Here is a 24,023-nt window from a genome sequence, read left to right on the forward strand (position 1 = left end):
TCAATGAGATTCAGGGGACTAGCTGCACCGCTTGCATCAGATTCTTTAAATCCACCAGTGAGGACAGATGAGTAGTTCAGCGCTCTCTCTTTACACGTTGCCAATTTTTGCTTGTAAAGCTGATTTAGGGGAAGCAACAAGCAAAATCTTTACTTCCGCCCCTTAAGGGGCCAATATTTCCTGTGCTGTTCTTTCTCTCTGTGCTCCCTCCTCTCCCTTCAGTGTAGACAGACCATACCGCTGCAACAATCTGAAGTTTGAGGTTATACCTGTGCAGGAAAACCTCCCAGAAGCAGTAGAAGGGATGCTGACCTTCGCCCTGCCAGGAATGGGGGCTTCGGAGTCTGGGCAGCTTGTTATGGTGTGTCTGGATTTCTGTACACACTCTCTCTGTCTCTGTCCTCTGGCATTGACCAGTCAGTCCTCTTCAGCCCTTGGGACTCAGCAAACTGGACCTTCCTCACTGATTGACAGCTCTTCAGTAGTAAATCTAAAATGTCCCACGCTCTTGGTTCTGGACCACTTCTAAAGGGAAAAGCTTCATGGTTCAATTGCATGTGCTTTAAGTGGATAATTGAGTCATGTGGTAAGGAATCTGGCATCTTACCAAATGACATAATTATTCACTTAAAGCACATGTAGTTCTCATGCACATGCAATTTCATTCTCTCCGTCTGCCTAAGAGGAAGATCTGGGGTATCTTGGATGTTCTTCTCATTCCTTTCCAGTGATATTTCAGAGGATGAGGAGTGAATACCAGGGCTCAGAACCCTGAGATAAAGCCTAAAATAAAACACCAGGCAAGGAGGAGACTCATTTCCTAAAAATGAGCACTGTCCCAAATCCTCCAAAAAGATAATCTGAACTAAAATGGTCAAAAGCCAGAGGGGGGGGGGAAAGCCAGAAAAAAATTCAGTTCTTCATTTTCCACGATAACCCTGAGCCATAGAAGCTGGAAAGGTTCCTTTCCCCTCCAGGATACTCTTTTAGTCCATGGAGATGAATGTGGTGAAGAGGAAGACCAAGCTTTAAGCCAAGGCAAATATCTTTCTAGGGTGTGAGGGCAAGCCACGTGAAGGGGAGAGCAGATGAGCAACATAGAATTGTCCTTGATCCAAGTACACCTCTACCCTGATATAACGCTGTCCTTGGGATCCAAAAAATCTTACCGTGTAATATTGAACTTGCTTTGATCCGCCGGAGCATGCGCCCCCCCCCCCCCCCCAGCGCTGTTTTACCACATTATATCTGAATTTGTGTTATATCGGGCCGTATTATATCGGGGTAGAGGTGTATGTACTTGCCTAAGAGAGCATAAAAATATAATTGTCATTAGGTTATTGCTAACCACTAAATACACCTCTACCCCGATATAATGCGGTCTGATATAACGCAAATTCAGATATAACGCGGCGCACTTGTGAGAGGAGGCAGAATGGAGATGAGCTGGGGTGGGGGGCCCCAGGGAGGGCTGCAGCAAGTAACACGGGGCGCAGAGGAACCACTCCCTGCTCCAGCTCATCTCTGCCTCCTCTCCTAAGTGCGCAGCCATCACTCTGTTTCTCCCTCCCCCCATTCCAGGCTTGCCAGGCCAAACAGCTGATTGGTGTGGCAAGCCTGGAAGGGAGAGAGAAACGGAGCGGCGGTGGCATGGTCAGGGAGGAGGCGGAGGCAGAGCGTATGTGAGCTGGAACAGGGAGCAGTTCCTCTCCCTACCCTGATATAACGTGGCCTGACCTATAAGACGGTGAGATTTTTTGGCTCCCGAGGACTGCGTTATATCGGGGTAGAGGTGTTTTTAAAATAACATCTACAATTTATTCTAATGGTTCTCATAAATAACCAGCTGCTCTGTCCAACATCAAAAGCTTGTTGGGTTTGAGGTTAGAATATAAAATGGGCTTGAAATAGGATTAATTGTAATACATTGCAGGTTACAGTTAGATTTAATGTTTTGAAAATAGTCTTCCCTGTTCATTTCAGAGCTCTGAAGATTCTCACTTTCCCTTTTTTGCGCATATTCATACTCCTCAGCTCTTGAAGGCTCAAGCCCCAATCAACAGTTTACTTGCTGAGGATGGAATTGAATTTTTTGAGTCAATCAGAGCCCATCACTCACTCAGCTCACATAAGAGTATTATGAGGCCTCCTCTCCTATAGGACTGAGCTTGAAGCCTTCCTTTGTTAGTACCCTGGCCCATGGCAGATCAAGAGACTTGGACTGATGTTCTTCATGATTGTATAAATCACCACCACTATGCCATCAGGCTGGTCCTTGCTGTGATGCTTTTGTATGTTGCTAGTGTTTTGCAGCCATTTATATTGAACACGCTAAAATATTTCTGTATCTTTTGATTATAACTAGAGCATTTACTAATTGTTTCCTTTCAGAGTTCCATCTTTTACTGAGATTTCTGCAAAACTGCACATTGCACAACCTGAAAATGACAGCACTGTTGCAGTATTAAATATTTATTCATCTTCAGATTGTCAATATGAAGTAAGTAACAGGGGTTATTTTCTTTACCATATATAATTTGTCTCTATCTCTGCATATTTTGAGGAATTTAATTTATTTCTTGCTCATCAAATCTAAAGGTGTTTAATATTCTCAATCACTTTTTATTTACGTAGTGCAGTTAAAAGTAGTTTGGAGCAGGTGAAGGGCTCTTAAAGGTGGGCTGATGTCATCAAACAAATAAAATCTTTTAAAATGTTACTTGAGCTTTCCCTGTGTGTCAGTGATGATATACATTTCAACTACCGATCTGCTGCTGATACAGAGGAATTTTTTTCTTTCAGAAACCAAAAGATAAAATATAATGTTAATTTTCTATTTTTTGTGCTTAGCATTATTCAAAAGGTTTATCACTTGACAGTAATATATGACAAAATATTAAAGTTCTTTTTAATATGTGTGTTCAATTAGGTAACCATCAAGACCTCATTCTCACAAGTTCTTGGGCAAGTAAGGAAACCCTTTTAATGTTTAATTTTGTTTTGTGTATCACTAGTGTAAGTCTGTGGTTGGCCCTCTTGCTTAATGACAAACATAAATGAAAGCACATGTGACATTCTTAGGTACTGTGTCTCGAGTGAAGTAAGTCTGTCCAGTATCTGAGAAAATTACGTGGACTATAAAAGCAATATTTCAAAAGAGTGATGTATAGAACCCAAAGTTCTGCCAAAAATAGTGTTCGGATTTTTTTTCTTTTAAATATGTATATGTTATTTTAAAGCTAGCTGTTTTACTATACCCTTCTTGCATTCTCTCAAGATAGTGTGCGTGTGACTGTAAGATACCATCCAATGTTAGATTAAAGTATTTTTACTCAGCAAGACAACATACCAGAACAGATGTTGCCCTACATTTTTAAAGAATTATAAAAAGTATTCTAGCTTTCCTTAGATGTGTGTCGATTTTTTTTTGGTGTGTGATGGGTTATAATATATTTTGCACTGATTCTATCATGGCAAGTTGTACTAAAAACAAACATTTAAAATTTTTAATAATAGTTAATAACATAATTAGTAATTTGATTAGCTGTGACTACAAGGTGTTTCAACAAACTAAATTGAACCAGTTAGTATGCAATATATAAACCGTTCGTATATCAGTAAGAACAGTGACTTGTTACAATTAAGACTCTTTTTAATATTAACAATGTGTTTTTAGCACTAGCTTGGGTCACTTCCCTTCCTCCATTCCACTTATCACCCAGCTTTATAAACTCAGTAGGCAAAGATACAACAAATGATAAACATTAAAGGCTTGTCTTTACTGCATTGTCAGGTTGAGCTATAAATCAAGTCCCACTCCCTGACTCCCATCTATGCACAAAAATCTTTAGGACAAGTTAAGTGGTGTTTTAAACTTGAGCTAGCTAACACGCTAGGGCATGGGAATGGGTGAAGCTTGAGTGGAGTGCAGCGGGGATGCAGCAGCTCAAATTAAAACAATTCATCAGCTGCTTATCCAGTCACTCTGAATACCTCAAGTTTTTTTTTGCAGTATGGTCACTCTCACTCCAGCACACTCACTCGAACTAGAGCAGAGGTGGGCAAAGTACGGCCAGCAGACTGTATCCGACCCGCGGGACCATCCTGCCCGGACCCTTGAGCTCCTGGCTGGGGAGGCTCTCCCCTAGCTCCTCCCCTGCTGTCCCCCCTCCCCTTCAGCCTCAGCTCTCCATACAGCCAGCGCTCTGGGCGGCGGAGCCGCAAGCTCCTGCTGGGCAGCACAGCAGCATGGCTGGCTCCGGCCACATGGCACGGCTGCCAGTCCTGCTGTTTCTGAGCAGCATGGTAAGGTGGCAGGGAGCTGGGGGAGTGGGTGGGTAAGGGGCAGGAGGTCCCGGGGGGCAATCAGGGGACGGGGAGCAGGGGGGCGGTTGGATGGGCGGAGTTCTGGGAGTGGAGATAGGCGTGGGAGTCCCTGGTGGCCTGTCGGGGTGGGGATGTGGATAGGGGTCGGGGGACAGGGAGCAGGGAGGGCTGGATAGAGGATGGGGTCCTGGGGGAGGCAGTTAGGGGCAGGGAGCCCTGGGAGGGGGCAGTCAGGATAAGGAGCAGGGGTGGTTGGATGGTTCAGGGATTCTGAGGGGGGCAGTCAGGGACCAGGAAGTGGGAGGGGGAGGATGGAGGTGGGGGCCAGGCTGTTTGGGGAGGCACAGCCTTCCGTACCCGGCCCTCCATACAGTTTCGAAAGCCGGTGTGGCCCTCAGGTCAAAATGTTTGCCCACCCCTGAACTAGTATAGTAACTCAAGCTAATTGTTGCCATGAAATCAAACCCTTTGTATTTACATGAGTGCAAAAGGGTTAGGGAAATATAAAAGGAATGTTTTGCCTACTTCAGACCTAACTGTGTCTCCCCAAAAAGTAGGGCACAATCAGAGGACCCAGAAGGATTCTGAACAGGTCTAGACTATATGGTTGCAGGAGAACCAACAAACATCAGAATCTTATCTATGCCAGAGTTCCCATTATTAGACTTCAAATGGTGATAGCAACTGTGGGAGACTTTATAAGGAAGAGTCTAATGCAGATGAGGCTAAAATGTAGACTAGCAGCCAACGGTTCTGAAGCTTCTGGAAGTGTTTGTACTTGAGTCAGGCACAGGGCCTCCAAGAGCACCCGTTGGGACAGTGCACCTGTGCAGGACTCAGTGATGGGCTGTGTCTTAATAGCATAATGGAGCACTGAACAAGAAAAATCTTGCACTACAGATCACTGGCACGTGCTAATGATGGACTTGCCGTGTAAGCAGAAATTCCTCAGTTCCAAGTGAGGAGTATGACTCAATTATGCCAGTCCTCAATCACATATTTAGACTTAAACTTCTGAAAAGGGTGCTGCAGTGGGTGTTCTTCACCTTGCCTCCAGGTACTTATTTTGTTCCATTTAGGACATGTTGCGTGGTGGTGAACATAACTTATTCTAACGGCAAAAAAACCCCTCTAATTAGAGTCGTCATCTGTTTCTTCGGCAGTCATTGCCATACAGGAAGGATGCATTTCCATGCTAGAGTCAGTAGAAATAGGCCATCTGAAGCTTCATGGTACCAAAGTACCGGTAACTAGGAATGCTGTTCACAAGCATCTCCAGAATATATATATCAGTCTAAAATATTTCCACCTTTCTAGCCTCCCTGAAGATGTCTCTATGTTACGGTGTACATTTAAAAAAATTATTAGCTGTCATTTTAGGATATCAGTTACGCAGATTTGGCAAAATAAAACAGCTTTGGGTCATGAAATACTGGTTTATTGGATAGTTAACATGGAGTCTTTGAATTATACTCTCCTGTTATCCTAGTTTTTTACTAAATTCTGATGCTGTTAATGAAAAAGGAATAAAATATTCACTAAGCAATCAGACCTGTCCGTTTTACTCACAGTTATTTCCTCTCTGTCACTTGTTATAAGTATTTTTATGTTTCTATACCAATTCTAACTAATGTCTAAAACTGTAATTTGAAAAGCTCCTTGGCTACATACTTCCTGGCATGGCAGACGAATGATTATCTCAAACTGATTTCTAAGTTTTGTTGTTAAATATATTTGATTTTATCAGTGATACATAATTCAGATGCAACGGTATTCCTTCCATGCTTTATCCTGACTGCAAAATACTTTATCAGAACTGCATGCAATTTGGTATTTTATTTCTAAAACCAAACACAATCAGGTGGCCATCCAGGAGTATGGTTCGTGGATATTTATCAAGTATAACTTTTATTGTTAATGGGAGTTACTGAAGCATACACATCAAGGGGAAAGCAGAACCTGAACCTCATGAAAACAATTTCATTATTGTTCCATGAGGTAACTCGTTAATTTTTTAATCCTTTTTGGCATGCTCAAGTTAACTGTATAACATTCTTGTTTTCTAGGTAATAAGGTTTCATGGTGTTTCTCTTCCTGTGTATGTTGTTTCTAATATACTTCTTGCATATGGAGGACAAATAAGCGCCTTAATTTCAACAGGTAACGTGTAAAAAGATTTTAGCCGTACTTTTTTTTTTTTGTGTATAGTAATCATATCTTCATACATTGTGAATTTAGAAACCACCATATTAATATTCTCCTCATATGGACACATCACTGTAGTTTTTCTTGTGGCTTATGATCATATATTAATCCCTCAGAATTAAGAGTTTTCTTCTTTTAAGAGTTGGGCCATGATATCAAACAAACAAACAAAAAGGAGCACAGTGTTTTTCCCTATTAATGTCCTCCTCTAGTGACATTTTGCCCTTGTCAGAAGTTTTAAGGAAAAAAAATAGTTATGGGGTAGAACTTACTTTGAAAGACTTAAAAATAAACTGAAATGTGTGCAGGAAACTGGTAATCTCTTGTCACTAAAAGCATCTTTATTCAAGCTTAGGTGATGTTAGTATCGCTCACATACTTTTTTTTATCATGTCTATCTAGCTAAAACTGTTGTCCCATACCCTCTGTTTCTGAGCAATCAACTGATTAATAAGGATTTTGAACAAGAGCCTTGCTATTGTACAGTAATAGTCTTAGTATGTTATCATTCTTATTTTCACTTTTGAAGCTTTGTGTTTAATTTCACTTTCTGTTTTTGTGCTTTTGTTTTGAACTTTGTGGCAAGGTCTGAATTGTGTCTTTATAATAATTTTTTTTCTAGGCCATTGTTCGGATTTTGTTCCTGCACTGACTAGAGCAGCCAAACCTTACAAAGTGGACCCTTTTGTGAATGTTGTTAAATTTTTGTTGGGGTAGGTTATTTCTCTTACTTGTTTTAATTTCGTGTAGCAGTTTCCAAAGTGTAGAAGCTTTATTTATATGTTTTTTAAAAACTAAGTAGTAGTATTTTATTTTCTTTGTGATCCTTTGATTCAGAGGCATCTTTTGCCGTGTGATGATGTTCTGATTAAAAGGCTGTAGTGTCAGGAATAATTATAGATATATATATATATAGATATATATATATATATAGTTGAAACAGTGACCACAAAAGACAACTAATATTTCTTTCATATTTTGGCAGGTTTAACTGGTTTAAAGATATATGGAATGTATTGTTTTTGCCAGAGTTGGATGCTGTTTTACTGAATAAGCAGGATATGTGGTTCCCCCTTGTGTCCCTGATTCTGTTTCTTTTTGGGACAGGAATTGCCTACTGGGGTGGCATACTCTTCTCTTCATCTCTAAGGCTCTTGTCTTCATTGTGGTTATCTTTGACAAGGTAAAGCAGCATAATACTTATCTTCCTACAGATGACTGCAATGATCATAAGTAAATCAGAAAAGTAGCAGTTGTAAGATTGGGAATACTTGGGTGAATGAGATCCTACAATACAGTTGCAATAAACTCCTTTTTATTGATCATAAGGATTTGCCATCACCAAATACAAAAGGAATATAAGGGGCCAGATTGTGGCCTGTACTACACCCCCAGGTAATGGGACATTAAGGGGCTCTCTTTCTTGTGCTGGCTTCCTGTATTGCCATTTTGGTTTGGGAAATCTGGGAAGACGACAGTGACAGAGTTACCATCTCCTTCCCAGACTGCTCCAGGGGCAGCACAATAACGTGCACCCTTGCCCAGGGCAAGCCATAAATTCATAATCTGTTATTAGTGTCTGATACCCTAAATTACAGAACGCCGAGGACTCTGTACAATAAGAATTGTACAGAGACATGTTTCAATGTACAGAAAACATGTATTTTACAGGTATATCTGAAAACACTTTAATGTTCAATTTTTATTTATGTGTACAGACTATTAAAATATAAGAAGCCTAACAAGACTTTTTTGAAAGAACGGATCACTACATTAGCCAAATTGGGTTATATATTTAATCATATTTTAATAATTTCTATGTGAAAACAGCCAAACTAATTTAGTGTTTTAGCTCCAGAAACTCAATCTCTCTACTCTCTGAGCAAAGAGCTGATCCACCAGATGAACCTTTTCTACACATTTGCCCTTTTGACATTCCATCAAGTAGGTGTCAATAATGCATATAGTGTGCACACAACTGTCACATTTCAGCTGAGATACTCTTATCACTGCTGAAAGCTAATAGAATTTAGCTGAAGTGATAAAGCTGTAACTTTTCAGTTTGAGGATTTTTTAATTAAAATCCTGCTATGGATGGATAGATTTCTCTTATAGGTACCCAATTCTTGTTCTGTGTTGATTGAACAACGTGACCGCATGCTAACTCTGAGAACACTCAGGGTAGGGTAAAGCAATTTAATACTCATGCTTCACAGTTTGGATTGGCTGCCAGTAAATCAATAGATTTCATTCAGAGTTTTGTTGATTTTTTTTTTTTTTTTTTTTTTTTTAAAGACTGGAGTAGTCTAGTCCTGAAATTTTGTGATTGATTATATCTTTCCATGAATCCCTAGAAGGCAATTGAGAGTTGCTGTCTATACTTAAGTGGTGTGCTAAGGCCAGGAGCAGTGGATTTGTGTGTCGGGGCCCTTCTGTAGAATTCTTTCTTAAATACTGTCGGCCAGGGTCCCTGTGTAGCTGTCTTCGCTGTTTGGACCTAAACCTTTTCATTTGGAGCAGTCCATATTTTACAGACTCCTTTCCTGTTTAGATTATAATTTTTGCCCACATTGAGTTGAATGGTTGGTTTTTAGATCACTAGTACCAATGTTATTTTAATGAATGTTCTGAAAGAAGTATGATATCTTGGATGCCTCTAATGGGTGCATTATGGCACAAAGTAAAAATGATAAATGTCCCCTTAGTCAAAGTGCTGCTACTTGGAGAAAAGGGTAGAAGTCCTGTCATCTTAATCCTCCAACACAGCCATCCAATCCATGATCTCTAGTTATCTTGGCTCCTCTTGTTGTTTGAAATTCCTGTCCATTTGGGCATTCTTCCCCCACGCTCCCAATAGACTTCAGATGCTGTTCGGATTCCTCCTCTGTCTCTTCCAGAATACAAACCTGTTTTCGCATTGTGAATACTTTATCTGTCCTCCTGATCTGAATCCGTACTGCACATCTTCCATATCAGACTACCTTGGTTCAACTGGAAAACTTTCTCAGTTGATGTTTCTTCCGTTCAGTCATGTCCTTGTCTCATGTTTAAGTATTACATAATAGAATGTCTCTTCTTTTATTTTATTTTTTTAAGAACTAACCTGTTTGCTGTCTTTCTGGTCATTGCGAACATTTAAGTTGTTGAATTCTTGCCTTGTTTCACCCATTCTGTGCCTCAATTCCACTCAGATCAAACATTTTTCTTATTAGGAAATAACATCATGAGTTCTAACTTCAGCTGGTAGATGAACTATTGATATCTAACATCTTCTTTTGATCCTCAGAAAATCATTGAGCTTCTTCAGCAATATCCTGTTTTACCAGTACGCACAATGTGTTCAGTTGCACATCATTTCACAGCTTAGTCAGCCCAGATAGCTTTTGTTTCTATTTTCAGTTTTTGTTCTAAACTTTCTATTTTGAAATATTTTGAACATCAAAATGCCCACTGTATTTCCACAAAGAACATACTTTTCATTAGGATTTTCATTTTTCCATTCACTCATTTTATTGCTGAAGTACCTCCTCTCAGCTGGTTTTTGTAATCTCAAAAACTAATTCTTGACTTTTGGTAATGTCAACTGAATATCCAAAGAATTGGGATATCTGCTGCTGTCTTTCTGAGACTTTGAGCAGGAAATAATGTCTATTTGAGGAAAAATGTGTGTCACAATGTGAATTTTTTTTAGCACTCTGTTATGGTTTCTGTACTGTTGTATAACATTACATTTCATTAACACTGCTAATAAAAAGCACCATTGTGTATTGATCTAGTACTACAATAATAAGAAGCAGATAGAATCAGAAATGTATGGACTGGAAAGGACCTTGAGAGGTCATCTAGTCCAGCCCCTGCACTAGATCATCCTTGACAGGTTTTTGTCAACCTGTTTGTTAAATCTCCAATGACAGGATTCCAGAACCTCCCTTGAAATCTATTTCAGTGCTTTTTCACTATTACATCTTTGTGTTAGTTCGTATTCAGTTCATGATCCACTATAACGGCCAGATCCTTTCCCGCAGGACTACAGCTTGGCCGGTTATTCCCAGTTATTGGCTTCTCCTTAGGTAAACATGAAGATTTAATGATTGATGTAAAACCTAGGCCAGTGTTATAAAATATTTGATTTTCATGCACACAAGAAGTCAGATTATGAACTGTTTATTACATATAGTCTCAGACACTTAAGAGGCCATGAGTTTATTAACTCAAATGCCTGACATTCTTAAAGAAATGGAAGTATGAGGTAACAAACTGACAGCTGAAGAGTATTTCAGGCACCGTAATTTGCATGTGATTTGATTGGTTAACAATGTTGTAAACTTGCTTATGGACCCCTGAGAAGGTAAGCAGTAACTAGTTCAGGGTTTCTCAAACTGGGGGTTGGGACCCCTCAGGGGGTCACAGGGCTCTAACATGGGGGTCATGAGCTGTCAGCCCCCACCCTAAATCCCGCTTTGCCTCCAGCATTTATAATGGTGTTAAATATATAAAAAGTGTTTTTAATGTATAAGGGGGGGGGTCACACTCAGAGGCTTGCTATGTGAAAGGGGTCACCAGTACAAAAGTTTGAAAATCACTGAGCTAGTTCCCAACTTATTACATAATTGATTTAAGTTATTCTTGAACCAGGAACTTTTTTCCTTCTATGTAATTGTGGATTTTTGTCTCAGAACTCTAACAGAGAGTAATTTTGTCATTGTAGACCCTCTGGACTTCCTAAAGACAGCAAGTTGATGACACCAAGAAGAGCATTTATGGCCATTCTTCTGGTTTTTGTTAGCTGTACCACTTGTGGGGCATTTGCTATATTAATTATCTATCTACACTACATGTTCAAGGTATTAAAACAATAAATAATTGAGTCAATATCTGAATTAAACTCTTCAGGTATTTTAATAGTAGATGAATACCAAAGGGAAAATATAGAACAGTTTATCCTTTCCAGGATAATATACTTATTTGCAGAAACCTTTAAAATCCATACTTATCTGGTGTGCTTCATAATCCAATGATACTTTTTAAATCTTTTACTCATCTGAGCATGTCCTCCCGAAGGAACTACAAACTTAATCTATGTGTCTCTATTGTAAAGTGATATTATGCACAGGTGTCTAATGGGGTGAGTCTACTTTTCAAACCCAGGTTTATAAAACCAAGGGCCTGATCTTCCCCCTTTATGGAAATTTTAGTAATGGGAAGAGACCTTGATAGGAGGAAAATTCTGCAGAGATTTCATCACTGAATTTTCCCAAAATTTTTCTGGGGTAGGGAAAGGGGACGTGTGCATGCACACTGTCAAATGAGTAGCAGTTTGGTCTCCAAACTACCGGTATTCTCTGTGATCCACAGGAGGGCTAGGGCCATCTGCATGTTACCTCCGTGCTGACACCTCTTCAACACACGCACACCTTTTTGACTGCAGCAGATTCTCTGAAAGTAGGCATCTCTTGTGTATTTTGTTGAGGGATTCTGAGGAAGGCGGAATGGAATGAAAGGAAATGTCAAACTTGGCGGAAAAAACAGAAGCTAATACACCCTCCATTCCGAGAACAGGAAAAGGTGTCATAGGACATTTCTGGGGAAGTCCTTTTTATTACAGCTTCAGTTAAGCTGTTCTCCCAAGGAGCCAAAATATCAGGACAGAAGACTCTAGAGCCAGCACAGTGTTTTTTTTTATTTAGGCACTGCAGCTGTTGTGTGTAGAACCTATGTAAAAAAATAAACATGTCTGTCTTCTCACAGGTTATCAAACTACATTTGAATGTAAGAATAGAGCAAAATGTTCTTAATATGGTAAGTCTATTTAATACTACAGATGACAGAAAACAATCAGCACCCCTGTATGGGGTTATGTGTTTATCTTGCCTCAACAATGTCTGGTGGTGAGCAACGTTGACAGCTGTGATTTACCCAGACTTGGTAACTTAAAAAGGGAATAAGTTTTGTTGGTGGTTTGGTGACTAGAGGGGTCTAAAACTAGCACTAGAGGTAATGGCTTCTTTGGTTCATTGGAGTAGAAGAGGAAAAAGCAGACTCCTGAGTAGCCTATGTCAGCACTGATGTCTATTTTATTCTCTCATTCTGAGAGAATCACTGAGGTGATAACCTGAGATTTGATGCTATTGGTAAGAAATCTTTAATCTTAGGCTAGGAAGTAACAGTAATTATTTGTCTAGCTAATTATTTTGGCATTTTCCTGAGTGTAATTTTCCTTTTGTGTTCCCTGTATATAATCGGGAGAAAATGTTCTTTCTTGTGTCTAATTGTATAGGCTGGTAATAACCTGTGCTCTGCCTATAAATACTTAGCTCAGGAATTAGCCATGGTAGGATACAAGAGGAGAGGTAGTAGGACTTAATTAGTAAGGACTTGCATGGAGGGGAGCAGGGAGATATTGACTAAAATTCTGTTAGCCAGGAAGCTGTTAAGAATGAATAAAAAAGTCAATATTAGACTAGTTTCATGCATGGGAACATTTAGAATATTTTCTGCTTCTTTCTCCCATTACTTAACAATAGCAACTAGGGGTTTGTATATTAATATACGTGCTCAGAATAGCTACCCATCACTTTCCAAGTTTAGAATTATATGCCAGGGAAATGAAATAAAATGCATCTTTAATTCACTTACCTAAAAGTTATAAGTTTTTCTTGCTTTTTTTCTAATTTTTTTTTTCGTATCTTCTTTCTTTCCTTCTGTCTCTAATTCATTCTATCCATCTCCGTAACATTGCAATTTGTCTTCTCTTTTCTTTCCTTAGTCTTTTTGAAAATCAGCATCTCCTTTCTTTATCTTTCATCTTTCACTCCTGCTGCCTGTCTCCAACCCTGCTAATGGTATCTTCCTCCTTTCTCTCTGCATTCTCATCTCTGATCTTCATGTAGATTCTGTACTGTCCCCTGTATTCTGTTTTTCTTTTTTTTCCTGTCCTTCCTCCAGAAGCTCCCTGAGGTACCTCCACTCCCCATCCTTGTTCTCATTCCTTCTTGGAGTCCTGAAGCCATTGCTCTAAAAGGAGAGACTGGTTGAATTAGAAGCTTTAAAAGATGAATATTTCTTTTAAAAATGATTTTTTTCAGGAAATCCAAGACGATGGTCCTTTAACCTTGGCTAAATCTGAGTATATTGCAAATCTGTTTATCTTCCTAGATCAGATCTGGCACATTGCTATTATGTTAATAGGGTTCTTTATGTTAATTTTAGGGCTGTTGATTAGTTGAGGTTAACTCACGTGATTAACTAAAAAAAATTAGTCGTGATTAATTGCCGTTTTAATCTCACTGTTAAACAATAGAATACCAAGTGACATTTATTAAATATTTTTTGATTTTTTCTACATTTTCAAATACTGATTTCAATTACAACACAGAACACAAAGTATACAGTGTTCACTTTATATTATTGTTTTTATTACTAATATTTACACTCAAAAAATGATAGAACTAGTATTTTTCAGTTGACTTCATACAAGTCCTGTAATGCACTCTTTTTATCGTGAAAATGCACCTTACAAATGTAGATTTTTTTTTTGTTACATAGCTGCACTCAAACAAAACAATGTAAAACTGTAGGGCCTACAAGTCCACTCAGTCCTACTTCTTCAGCCCATTGCGAATACAAACAAGTTTGTTTACATTTATGGGACATAATACTGTCTACTTCTTATTTACAATGTCACCTGAAAGTAGAACAGGTGTTTTCAATTTTGTAGCTGGCATTTCAAGGTATTTACGTGCCAGACCTGCTAAACATTTATATACTCCTGCATGCTTTGGCCACCATTCCAGAGGACATTCTTCCATGCTGATGACGCTCGTTTTAAAAAAAAAAATGCATTAATTAAATTTTGTGACTGAACTCCTTGGGGGACAATTGTATGTCTCCTGCTCTGTTTTACCCACATTCTGCCATATATTTCATGTTATAGCAGTCTCAGATGACTCAGCACATGTTTGTTTTTAAGAACACTTTCACTGCAGATCTGACAAAATACAAAAAAGGTACTAGTGTGAGATTTCTAAAGATAGCTATAGCACTTGACCCAAGGTTTAAAAATCTGAAGTGCCTTCCAAAATCTGAGAGGGACTAGGTATGGAGCATGCTTTCAGAAGTCTTAAAAGAGCAATACTCCAATGCGGAAACTGCAGAACCTGAACACCAAAAAGAAAATCAACCTTCTGCAGGTGGCATCTGACTCAGATGATGAAAATGAACATGCGTCGGTCTGCACTGCTTTGGATCGTTATTGAGCAGAACCTGTCATCAGTATGGATGCCTGTCTTCTGGAATGCTGGTTGAAGCATGAAGGGATATATGAATCTTTATAGCATATGGCACATAAATATCTTGTGATGCCAGCTACAACAGTGCCATGTGAATGCCTGTTCTCATTTTCAGGTGACGTGACCAAGAAGCAGGCGGCATTATCTCCTGCAAATGTAAACAAACTTGTTTGTCCGAGCGATTGGCTGAACAAGAAGTAGGACTGAGTGGACTTGTAGCATCTAAAATTTTACATTGTTTTAATTTTGAATGCAGATTTTTAACATAATTCTACATTTGTAAATTCAACTTTCATGATAAAGGGATTGCACTACAGTACTTGCAGTCAGGAAATTGAAAAATACTATTTCTTTTGGTTTTTTCAAGCACAAATATTTGTAATAAAAATAAAGTGAGCACTGTACACTTTGTATTCTGTGTTGTAATTGAAATCAATATATTTGAATATGTAGAAAACATCAAAAATATTAACAGTGCCATTAATTGCAATTAATTTTTTTAAATGCTTGATAGCCCTAGTTAATTTTATTAGTCTTATCTACTCTACCAATATTTTCATTTATTTTCTTTACAGGATCCAAAGCACTCAAAAGAAACTTCAGATAATTCCAATAAAGAGACAGTAAAGAACTGTGATTCAGCAGAGACCATTACAAAAGCAGCAGCAGCAGCATCACCCACCACCAATACAGCTATTGACAATGTTGTAAACAGTCTTAAGATACATATTACAATCATCAATTTACTCACATGGATTGTGCTACTCTGTTTACCATCTTTAATTTATTGGTTTAAAAATCTCAGGTAACCTTTAAACTGCCAAGAAAAAAAAACAGCATTATAGTTTGCTTAGTACTTATCTTCAAAATAGCTGATGAATCAAAATTACAAAGCTTTCTCTATTACTATTATTATTATAGTAGCACCCAAAGGCTTTAATCGAATGATTTAAACACGTATCTGTACACCTCAGTTTTATATAATTATTTATGGTTAGCTATTATGTAAATCAAATTATATGATAAAGAGACTTATTTCATAAGGGATTTACAGGCAGGGCCAAATCTTAGCTCCCTGTGACTTACACTGAGAATGCTTCCACCCTAATTTCTTTCAGTCATATGGGATTAGCTATTCACATGTTGCCAGGCCGTCCTTTTGATTGTTTAACTTCTGTGTGGTTTATAGTGGTTCAAAAAAAAAAAAGGGGAGGAATAATATGCTGTCTTTGCACAATTTGCTTATTTTTTAGGTACAATATTAGACTTGATCCTGATCCATGTAGAACTATGGCTATTATTCTTGTATCCACTTTGGGAATTCTCATGAATTCAAGTACTACTAAAGTAAAATCAAGGTATGCTAGCTAATCCTCTATTATTAATTATTTCCAGTCGTCTTGTAGACCATATAACTGTCTTCTTGTTTAATTCTTACTCTTGAGTCCTTTTCCACTTCTGTGGTTAAACTTGATTTGTGATACACACATCTTTAACTGGTAACCTCTCATTAACATTCATGACATCTGTTTTATAAAACCTTAAAATGGAGATCCAGGTATCTGAGTGGATATCTGTTCAAACTACATTTAAAAATTGACACAGATCAGCTGTAGTTTAGTCAAATGCAACAGATCACTTGTGTTCACCAACCAGGACATGAAGGTAATATTGATTTGACACCTAAACAATCTGTCAGATCAAGAACTTCTTATTCTTTTAGCTTTCCATTCAGACCTTATTGAATCCTTCAGAGCTTTATTCTTAGCAGGTCATTGTGAGTCTAAGGCCTTGTATACATGGGAAAGTTATATCTGTGTAAGGTAAAGATGTGAATTTAAGCTCCCACATTGTTGCACTGTGTTAATTCCCTGAATGGACACTTATTCTGGGATAAGAATGTCTTTTTCTGGTTTATTTTATGTTGCTTTGGAAGATGTTCAAGTTAAACTTAAAAAAAATCAGCTCTTATTCCAAAATGAGTGTCTCCACATGAGGGAGTTGTATCATATAATTAGGACAGGATAACTGGAAAAATTTCCCATAGATGCAAGCTTTTAATAAAAAAAAAAAAAAAGTCGTGAAAAACTTACTGCACATGAATCATCTACTTCTAAATTAAAATACTTTACTTTTGTTGCGCAAAATAGCACAGTGTGAATAGTCACTTTAACAACAGAGTGAAGCTCTCCATGAATGGTTTCAGTTGACAATGCTAGTAGATGAAGTCCGTTGTTTATCCGGAGTACAGGTACAGTGCAGAGAGCCACAGCACAAAGTTTTCCAAATTACCCATTACACATTCAAATCAATACATTCTTCTTAAAAGCAAGTGCAACAGTGTGTTTGCACCAAAATACCTTTGTCCTTTCCAGGCCCATTAGAACTTTTGGCCTCTCTGCAAAAGCTATCAGTTACTACCAATTGTACTATAAAATATCAAGCATGTTTTTTTCTTTAGGTGTAAAACAATTATAGAGCATTTATTTTTAAATATTATTTTTCCTAATATTAAAAACATGCACATTAAGGTGGCTTTAAAATTGTTTTTTAAAAGATTATTTTTAGCCTTCATGATGATGATCTTGCTTTTAGATGAAGAGCCTTAATGGGGAACAGGTAACTTCTTTAAATGAAAATCCCAAAACCTTAAAATCAATACATCTTTCTTAAAATCAAGTTCAACAGTGTGTTTGCACAACTTTGACGCCTGCTATATGGCTTGCGGTTACAAAAATGGTAAAGTGTTTTTCTCTCTTCTCACAGTAAACTGTCGAAAATTGCAGCGCAACTTCCTCTCCCTTTGTCTGTAGCTGTGGTGGCCTTTGGACCAATGCATTTATACAGAGTACCATACTTTGTAATCTGTTCTCTTCTTCTACATGTGTTATGTTGTATTGTGTAAATCTTTAGTTTCCCAAATGAAATCGGAAAAGCAGTGTGGCCCAGAAATGGATGCTGGAAAAGATGTCAAGTTGAACAAAGAAATGTCCAGATCAGTGTAAATGCTAATTAACATCATTTGGAGAAGACGACAGAATTGTGAACACTTCTTGTGAAGTTTGGGGTGTTGGGGAAAGCTCAGAAATCTGCCAGTGGTGTTAGTCTACTAATCTGAAAAATTGATGGAAGAATTGCAATATTTCTCTGGACACAAAAACCTCTCTTCATATTAGCATAACACTTCAGTGTTCTAGATTTCAGTAGGCAGACCATTCTGTGTCCACACTGCAGACATTTTGATATTTCTGTTGACACTTGGTTTTCTGTTGAAACACGTTTACCTTCCTGTGTGTAGTATTGAACCTACATCTTGTTCTTGAGTTTTAAAATGTGATGTTTTAAATTCACAAATGATTGAAAGTGCACTGTATCACACAAACTAAATGGCCAAGAATACTTTTAATCATTTTATGCCACACTAGCAAGCTGTCACAATTTTCTTTTTTTCTTGTATCTATACAAACTAGAATATGTTGTATCTACTGACCTGTTAATTTCTAACAAGTCAAACATTTTTATCAGTGCCTGTGGTACATTTGTGTGATTATTGAAAGTGTTGGTGGCTTATAAACTTTATCTTTTGTAAGAGTGATAAAAAATATTTATATACTCTATGTTGCTTTCTATTCAGGAAGGATATCATAGATTCATACACAATTTCTGTAATATTGTTTTAAAACATTGAGAAATTCTGGAAAAAACCTGTGCCGGAATTTCAGTAATAGTGGGAAATACTGATTATACGAATCAGCTCTGTAAAACAGCGTCTTGCCTCAATCCTGCAGTGACTGGCATTATTGAAATACCTAAGACAGATATCTGTAATGTATAGGAAATCTCTTTCTGGGCATTGTATAAGTGTTTTAAAACAAAAATTGTGTCCATCAAGATAAAATGATCTATAATCCTTGTAAATCTGATTGGTTGATTCTAAACAGAGATGGACTGTCTACTCATTTCTGTGTATCTTATCTATCTCTATATTTCTGAGGCACCTATCACCTTAATGTCAAAGCACTGATCCTATCTGAGAACTCTTTTTTTCTGATCTTCTCTTCTTATGAATAGTTTGAGGAAATCCAGTACCGACAGTCAAGTTACAGCATACGCTCCATGAAGCAGTAGATCCTAAACCTATTTGTTCTATTGTATTGCATCATTCTTGCCTGAAGTGCCTGAGTTAATTCTGGCTTGTTTTTAAGAGTCATTTAGTTGAGCTGGCTGGGAAGACTCTGTAAGCAGGGCTGGCTCTAGTAATTTCGCCGCCCCAAGCACGGCGGCACACCGCGGGGGGGGGCGCTCTGCCGCTTGCCGGTCCCGCGGCTCCGGTGGACCTCCCGCAGGCGTTTCTGCGGACGGTCAGCTGGTCCTGCAGCTCCGGTGGACCTGCCGCAGGCATGTCTGCGGAGAGTCCGATGGTGGACCTGCCGCAGACATGGACGGTGGACCTGCCGCAGGCATGTCTGCGGAGAGTCCGTGTCTGCGGGAGCTCCACCAGAGCGCCTGAGGCGCTTGGCACGCTGTGGCCTGGAGCCGGCCATGTCTGTAAGTTTATACAATGACTTTCCAAACTGAAAGTGTGAGGTGACATGACAAACTGCAGCACCTTACTTTTGTCAGCTCATAAACAAGCCAGCACCCCGAGCTATCAGTGAACCCTTAAGACTGCTTTAAGTATAAGATAACAGTAGCTAACTGTGTCACCATTATTGTTATCAGGAACATATATGCTGGTTTTCTAATCTTAACATTTATATAATGCTAGGCTAGTCATAGTTTTTTGTAAATCAGAAAAGTTCTCTGAACAAACTACATTATGAAATTTGATTTCTACCTAAATGTATGCTACAGTATGTATGTATATGAAACAAACACTCATAGTATGCTGTGTGTGTATTTACAGACAAATTCTGCAGTCCTTTATCCTAAAATCTCATATTCAAATATAGAGTAGAGTAATAATAATTCTAGTTTGGGATGATTGTGTAACCCGAGAGAGTAGCAGAGCCATGTAGAGTCTTCTGTAAGCCATTACAATCAAGAGAAAGCTATTTATCCTAGGTTGGTCTTCCTTGCTGCATATTGTACTGTGCTTCTAGCATTGGGCTTGATTTTTGCTACCCTGACCACTGAGTAATACCTTGTTCTGCAAATAGACCCATTTACACTATTGCAGTGGTTAGATATCCTCACTGTTAAATATTTACTTCCTGTTTGAACTTTGCTAATTTAACTTTTTTACATCCTGGTTTGCTAAATAAGACCTCCTCCCCCCCTTACTATCAGAGAGGTGTGTGTAAATTCTTGCAGACTAAGATTAAATTGCCTCTTAACATTCTTTTGAATATAATAAATTAAATTGAACTCATTTACTCTCTCTTATTAGAAAATGAGTTTTCCAAGCCACAAATCATTCCTGTTGCTGTTCTTCTAATCCCCTCTAGTTTTTTTAACACCCTTTTTAAATTATGGACACCAGAATTAGCCACGGTATTTCAGCAGTAATCTCACCAGTGCCTTATGCAAAGGTCAAATCACCTCCTTCCTTGTTTGTAAGATACTTCTGTAAATGAGGAGAATAAAACCTGTCTTTAGGCTTATTTCTGTTGATTATGGCCTTCTGTGGGTACATATGAAATTTTTATTTTATAAACTGCCATCTACATAGCATATATTAAGAAATTATGAAAACTAGAATAAAATGTTACCCTATTGTAAGTAAACTATTCATTAAATAGCAAATATAGAAATGTATTTTTACTGCTTTTAGGACCTACCATACCATCTGTCTGAAAATGAGAACTGGTGGAAGTCAAACCCGGAATATTCCTGTGTTTTTTCTAAGACAAATGTCTGAGCTGTTGCTACCCCAAACCACTGTCATAGGGTATGGATGGAACACCTTTCATGTTAGGTAGAAATTGCATCACTTTCTTGCATTTATTAATGGTGTAATTTATATAGCAATGTTGTTTTAGCCATGTTGGTATCAGGGATTAGAGAGACGTGGTTGGTGAGGCATCATCTTTTATTGGACCAACTTTTATTGGTGAGACAAGCTTTCAGCACTCTGAATACCTTTCCTAGATCTGAAGAACAACTCTGTAGCTTGAAAGCTTGTGTCTTTCACAAACAGAAGTTGGTCCAGTAAAAAAAATAATACTTTATCTACCTCGTCTCTCTAGTTTACATAGAGCAGTACCTTTTCTCAAATTGGATGATGATACCCTTAGGATTCCCATACAGCAGGCTCAGGCTGTGTGTGTTTTGCAGATTTGTTAAAATCTTTGATCTAGATTTTCAAAAGTGACCAATGATTTTTGGATGACCAACATGGAATTTCTTTTAGGGACTTAATTTTTCAGACTGTGCTGAGCTCCGACCCTCTGCAAATCAGGCTCCTTTAGAGGTATGTACATATATATGTTTGTTTCTATTAATGCAGGTTTAATTTTGCTTGCCTCTGTTGCTTTCTTAAAAAAAAGGACACGCTGTTTCATATGGTATAAAGCAGTGTTTCCCAAACTTGGGATGCCGCTTGTGTAGGGACGTACTGGCCGCCACTTCCAGCAGTTGCCATTGGTCTGGAGCAGCAAACCACAGCCGGTGGGAGCCGTGATCGGCCGGACCTGTGGGGGCTTTCCCTACACAAGCGGCGTCCCAAGTTTGGGAAACACTGGTATAAAGAATACACTTTTTATTAAATTTCAGTTAATTTTTCTTTTAAAGATCCTGTGGGTTGGAATGAGAGTTCTTATATTTAAAATGGGGAATAGGGGTAGAACCAATAATCTTTTAAACTAGCACAAATTTAAGTGCTCCCTCTGTAAGGGAATCAAGTTGACTCTGTGAATAATGGTAACTATAGCTCTGATACCTTGTAAATATACGGTGTTCCAATATTTATGAAACAATTCTGAGCAGATAATATGTGGAATATGTTTTTAAAAATTTCATTGGATTCAGTTTTCAGTTTATTGTTGTAATTTAGCCTACATTCTCCTCTCCTATGGTCAGATGAGAGGAAACAGCCTGAAAATGGAGTTATCTTGTGATATTTTAGGGGCAGTCTCCCTTCTCAGGGTGAAGATGGCTGTTGACGTATAGGGGAATTAGGACCAAGGAATTAGCCCCCAGAGGAAAATCGTGTTCTGCAAATTTAATTGACTAAGAACTCTCACCCCCTTGACAGCAGGTCACTCAGGAGCCATGCTGTCTTCTAACTCCTGTTCCCTGTCTCTAATGGGAATAAAAGCTGCAGGGAGGGTATTAATATGCAATATTAGTTGCTTGCATGTTTCCAAATGGATCTGTCACAATTGGATGGGTGCATGCCATGTATAGAGCAAATGTTCCTTAGCGTACTTCAAAATCCATTCAGTGTAAGAATTCTTAAGTGTGCTTGTTGGCTTGTTTTTATAAGTTTTCAAAAACAGAATCAAAAGCAGGACAGGAACACAGTAACAAAATTACAAATTTATTTGAGCATAAGCTTTCGTGGACTACAGCCCACTTCTTCAGATGCATGGAATGGAACCTATATCGAGGAGAGAGATATACACATACAGAGAGCATGAAAAGGTGGGAGTTGTCTTACCAACTCTGAGGGTACGTCTACACTACGGGATTATTCCGATTTTACATAAACCAGATTTATAAAACAGATTGTGTAAAGTTGAGTGCACGCGGCCACACTAAGCACATTAATTCAGCGGTGTCCGTCCATGGTCCGAAGCTAGCATCAATTTCCGCAGCGTTGCACTGTGGGTAGCTATTCCGTAGCTATCCCATAGTTCCCGCAGTCTCCCCCGCCCCTTAGAATTCTGGGTTGAGAGCCCAGTGGCTGATGGGGCAAAAATCATCGTCGCGGGTGGTTCTGGGTAATTGTCATCAGTCATCATTCCTTCCTCGGGAAAGCAACGGCAGACAATCATTTCAAGCCCTTTTCCCCTGGATTGCCACTGGCAGACGCCAATAGCACGGCAACCATGGATCAGCCATTCAGTCCTTTTTTTTTTTTTTTTTTTTTTTTTACAGTCACCGTAGTGTACTGGATGCCGCAGATCAGAGGCGATACATCCAGCGCTACACAGCAGCATTCATTTGCTTTTGCATGATAGCAGAGACGGTTACCAGTCGTTCTGTACGTCCTGCTGCCGGGGGGGTACAAATTGGCAAGAGATGACGGTTATCTGTCCCTCTGTACTGTCTGCTGGCTATCATGGGTGCCCCTGGCTGAGATTGGCCGGGGGCACAAAAGCAAAATTGGGAATAAACTCCCAAGTCAATCCCTCCTTTATGGTTTCTAAAAACTAGAGTCAAATCCTGCCTAGAATAATGGGGGCACAGTGTAACTAGAAGAACCAGTGTATCAGAGAGCACAGGTGCCTGTGTCACATCCCGCAGAAATTATGAGCTACATGCCATTCACGGGGATGCCCTGCAACAACTCCACCCCGTTGTTTCCCTCCTCCCCAAACTCTGGGCTAACCGTGGTAGTGTCCCCCCTATGTTGTGTCATGAATTTATAAAGAATGCAGGAATAAGAAACAGAGACTTGTTAGGAGATAAAATGAGGGGAGGCAGCGTCTCGGGACTATTGACAGTCCAGGCAGAATCATTAAGCGGTGCGGGGAAGAGGAGCCCAGCATGGCTGCTGCTATGATAGTCCAGGCAGTACAGAATCTTTTCTTTACACAGGAAAGGGAGGGGGCTGAATGGAGCTCAGCCCCACTTGCTATGATGAAGAATGGTTATCAGCCGTTCCTGTACCATTACAGGGAATGACCCGGAGTCCTTCATATTTTTACCCAGGCGCCATTCCGGCCAGACCTCACCTCAGGCCAGCCAGGAGCACTCAGGGGCTGATGGTGACGACGGATATCAGCTCATATTGCACCGTCTGCACACTGGGGAGGGAGAGAGGAGCAGATAACTGCTCTTCACTGCTGCAGCATCGCATCTAACCAGCAGCATTCAGTAGACATAGGGTGAAATGAAAGACGTCAAGAAAACGTATTTCTTCTCTTTTCTTTCACCGTGCGAGGATGGGGAGTAAATTGACAAGCTATTCCCTGAACCACGCCGCATCATGTGTTTGACCTACAGGGCATTGGGAGCTCAAGCAAAAAATGCAAATACTTTTCGGAGACTGCTGTGGACTGTGGGATAGCTGGAGTCCTCAGTACCCTCCCCCCTCCC

General features: G+C 39.1%; 1 protein-coding gene across 2 annotated transcripts in view; it reads left to right on the top strand.

Annotated features, from left to right (window-relative positions):
• Nucleotides 1-18,696, top strand: part of PGAP1 (post-GPI attachment to proteins inositol deacylase 1) — a 58,149-nt gene extending 39,453 nt beyond the window's left edge. Inside the window, exons 18-27 of one of the 2 annotated variants that reach the window (XM_032803604.2) lie at nucleotides 2,392-2,500; nucleotides 2,930-2,968; nucleotides 6,393-6,486; nucleotides 7,154-7,244; nucleotides 7,517-7,714; nucleotides 11,240-11,375; nucleotides 12,280-12,330; nucleotides 15,395-15,624; nucleotides 16,073-16,177; nucleotides 17,586-18,696. In XM_032803604.2, the coding sequence (XP_032659495.1) occupies nucleotides 2,392-2,500; nucleotides 2,930-2,968; nucleotides 6,393-6,486; nucleotides 7,154-7,244; nucleotides 7,517-7,714; nucleotides 11,240-11,375; nucleotides 12,280-12,330; nucleotides 15,395-15,624; nucleotides 16,073-16,177; nucleotides 17,586-17,724 (1,192 nt within the window). In that variant the 3' untranslated portion in view covers nucleotides 17,725-18,696. Of the gene's footprint in view, nucleotides 1-2,391; nucleotides 2,501-2,929; nucleotides 2,969-6,392; nucleotides 6,487-7,153; nucleotides 7,245-7,516; nucleotides 7,715-11,239; nucleotides 11,376-12,279; nucleotides 12,331-15,394; nucleotides 15,625-16,072; nucleotides 16,178-17,585 lie in introns of those variants that run through there. The other variant, XM_032803606.2, reaches the window with a different exon arrangement.
• Nucleotides 18,697-24,023: the final 5,327 nt, after the last annotated feature.

The sequence above is a fragment of the Chelonoidis abingdonii genome, chromosome 10 (assembly GCF_003597395.2).
Source record: "Chelonoidis abingdonii isolate Lonesome George chromosome 10, CheloAbing_2.0, whole genome shotgun sequence".
In the NCBI taxonomy this organism is placed as follows: Eukaryota; Metazoa; Chordata; order Testudines; family Testudinidae; genus Chelonoidis; species Chelonoidis abingdonii.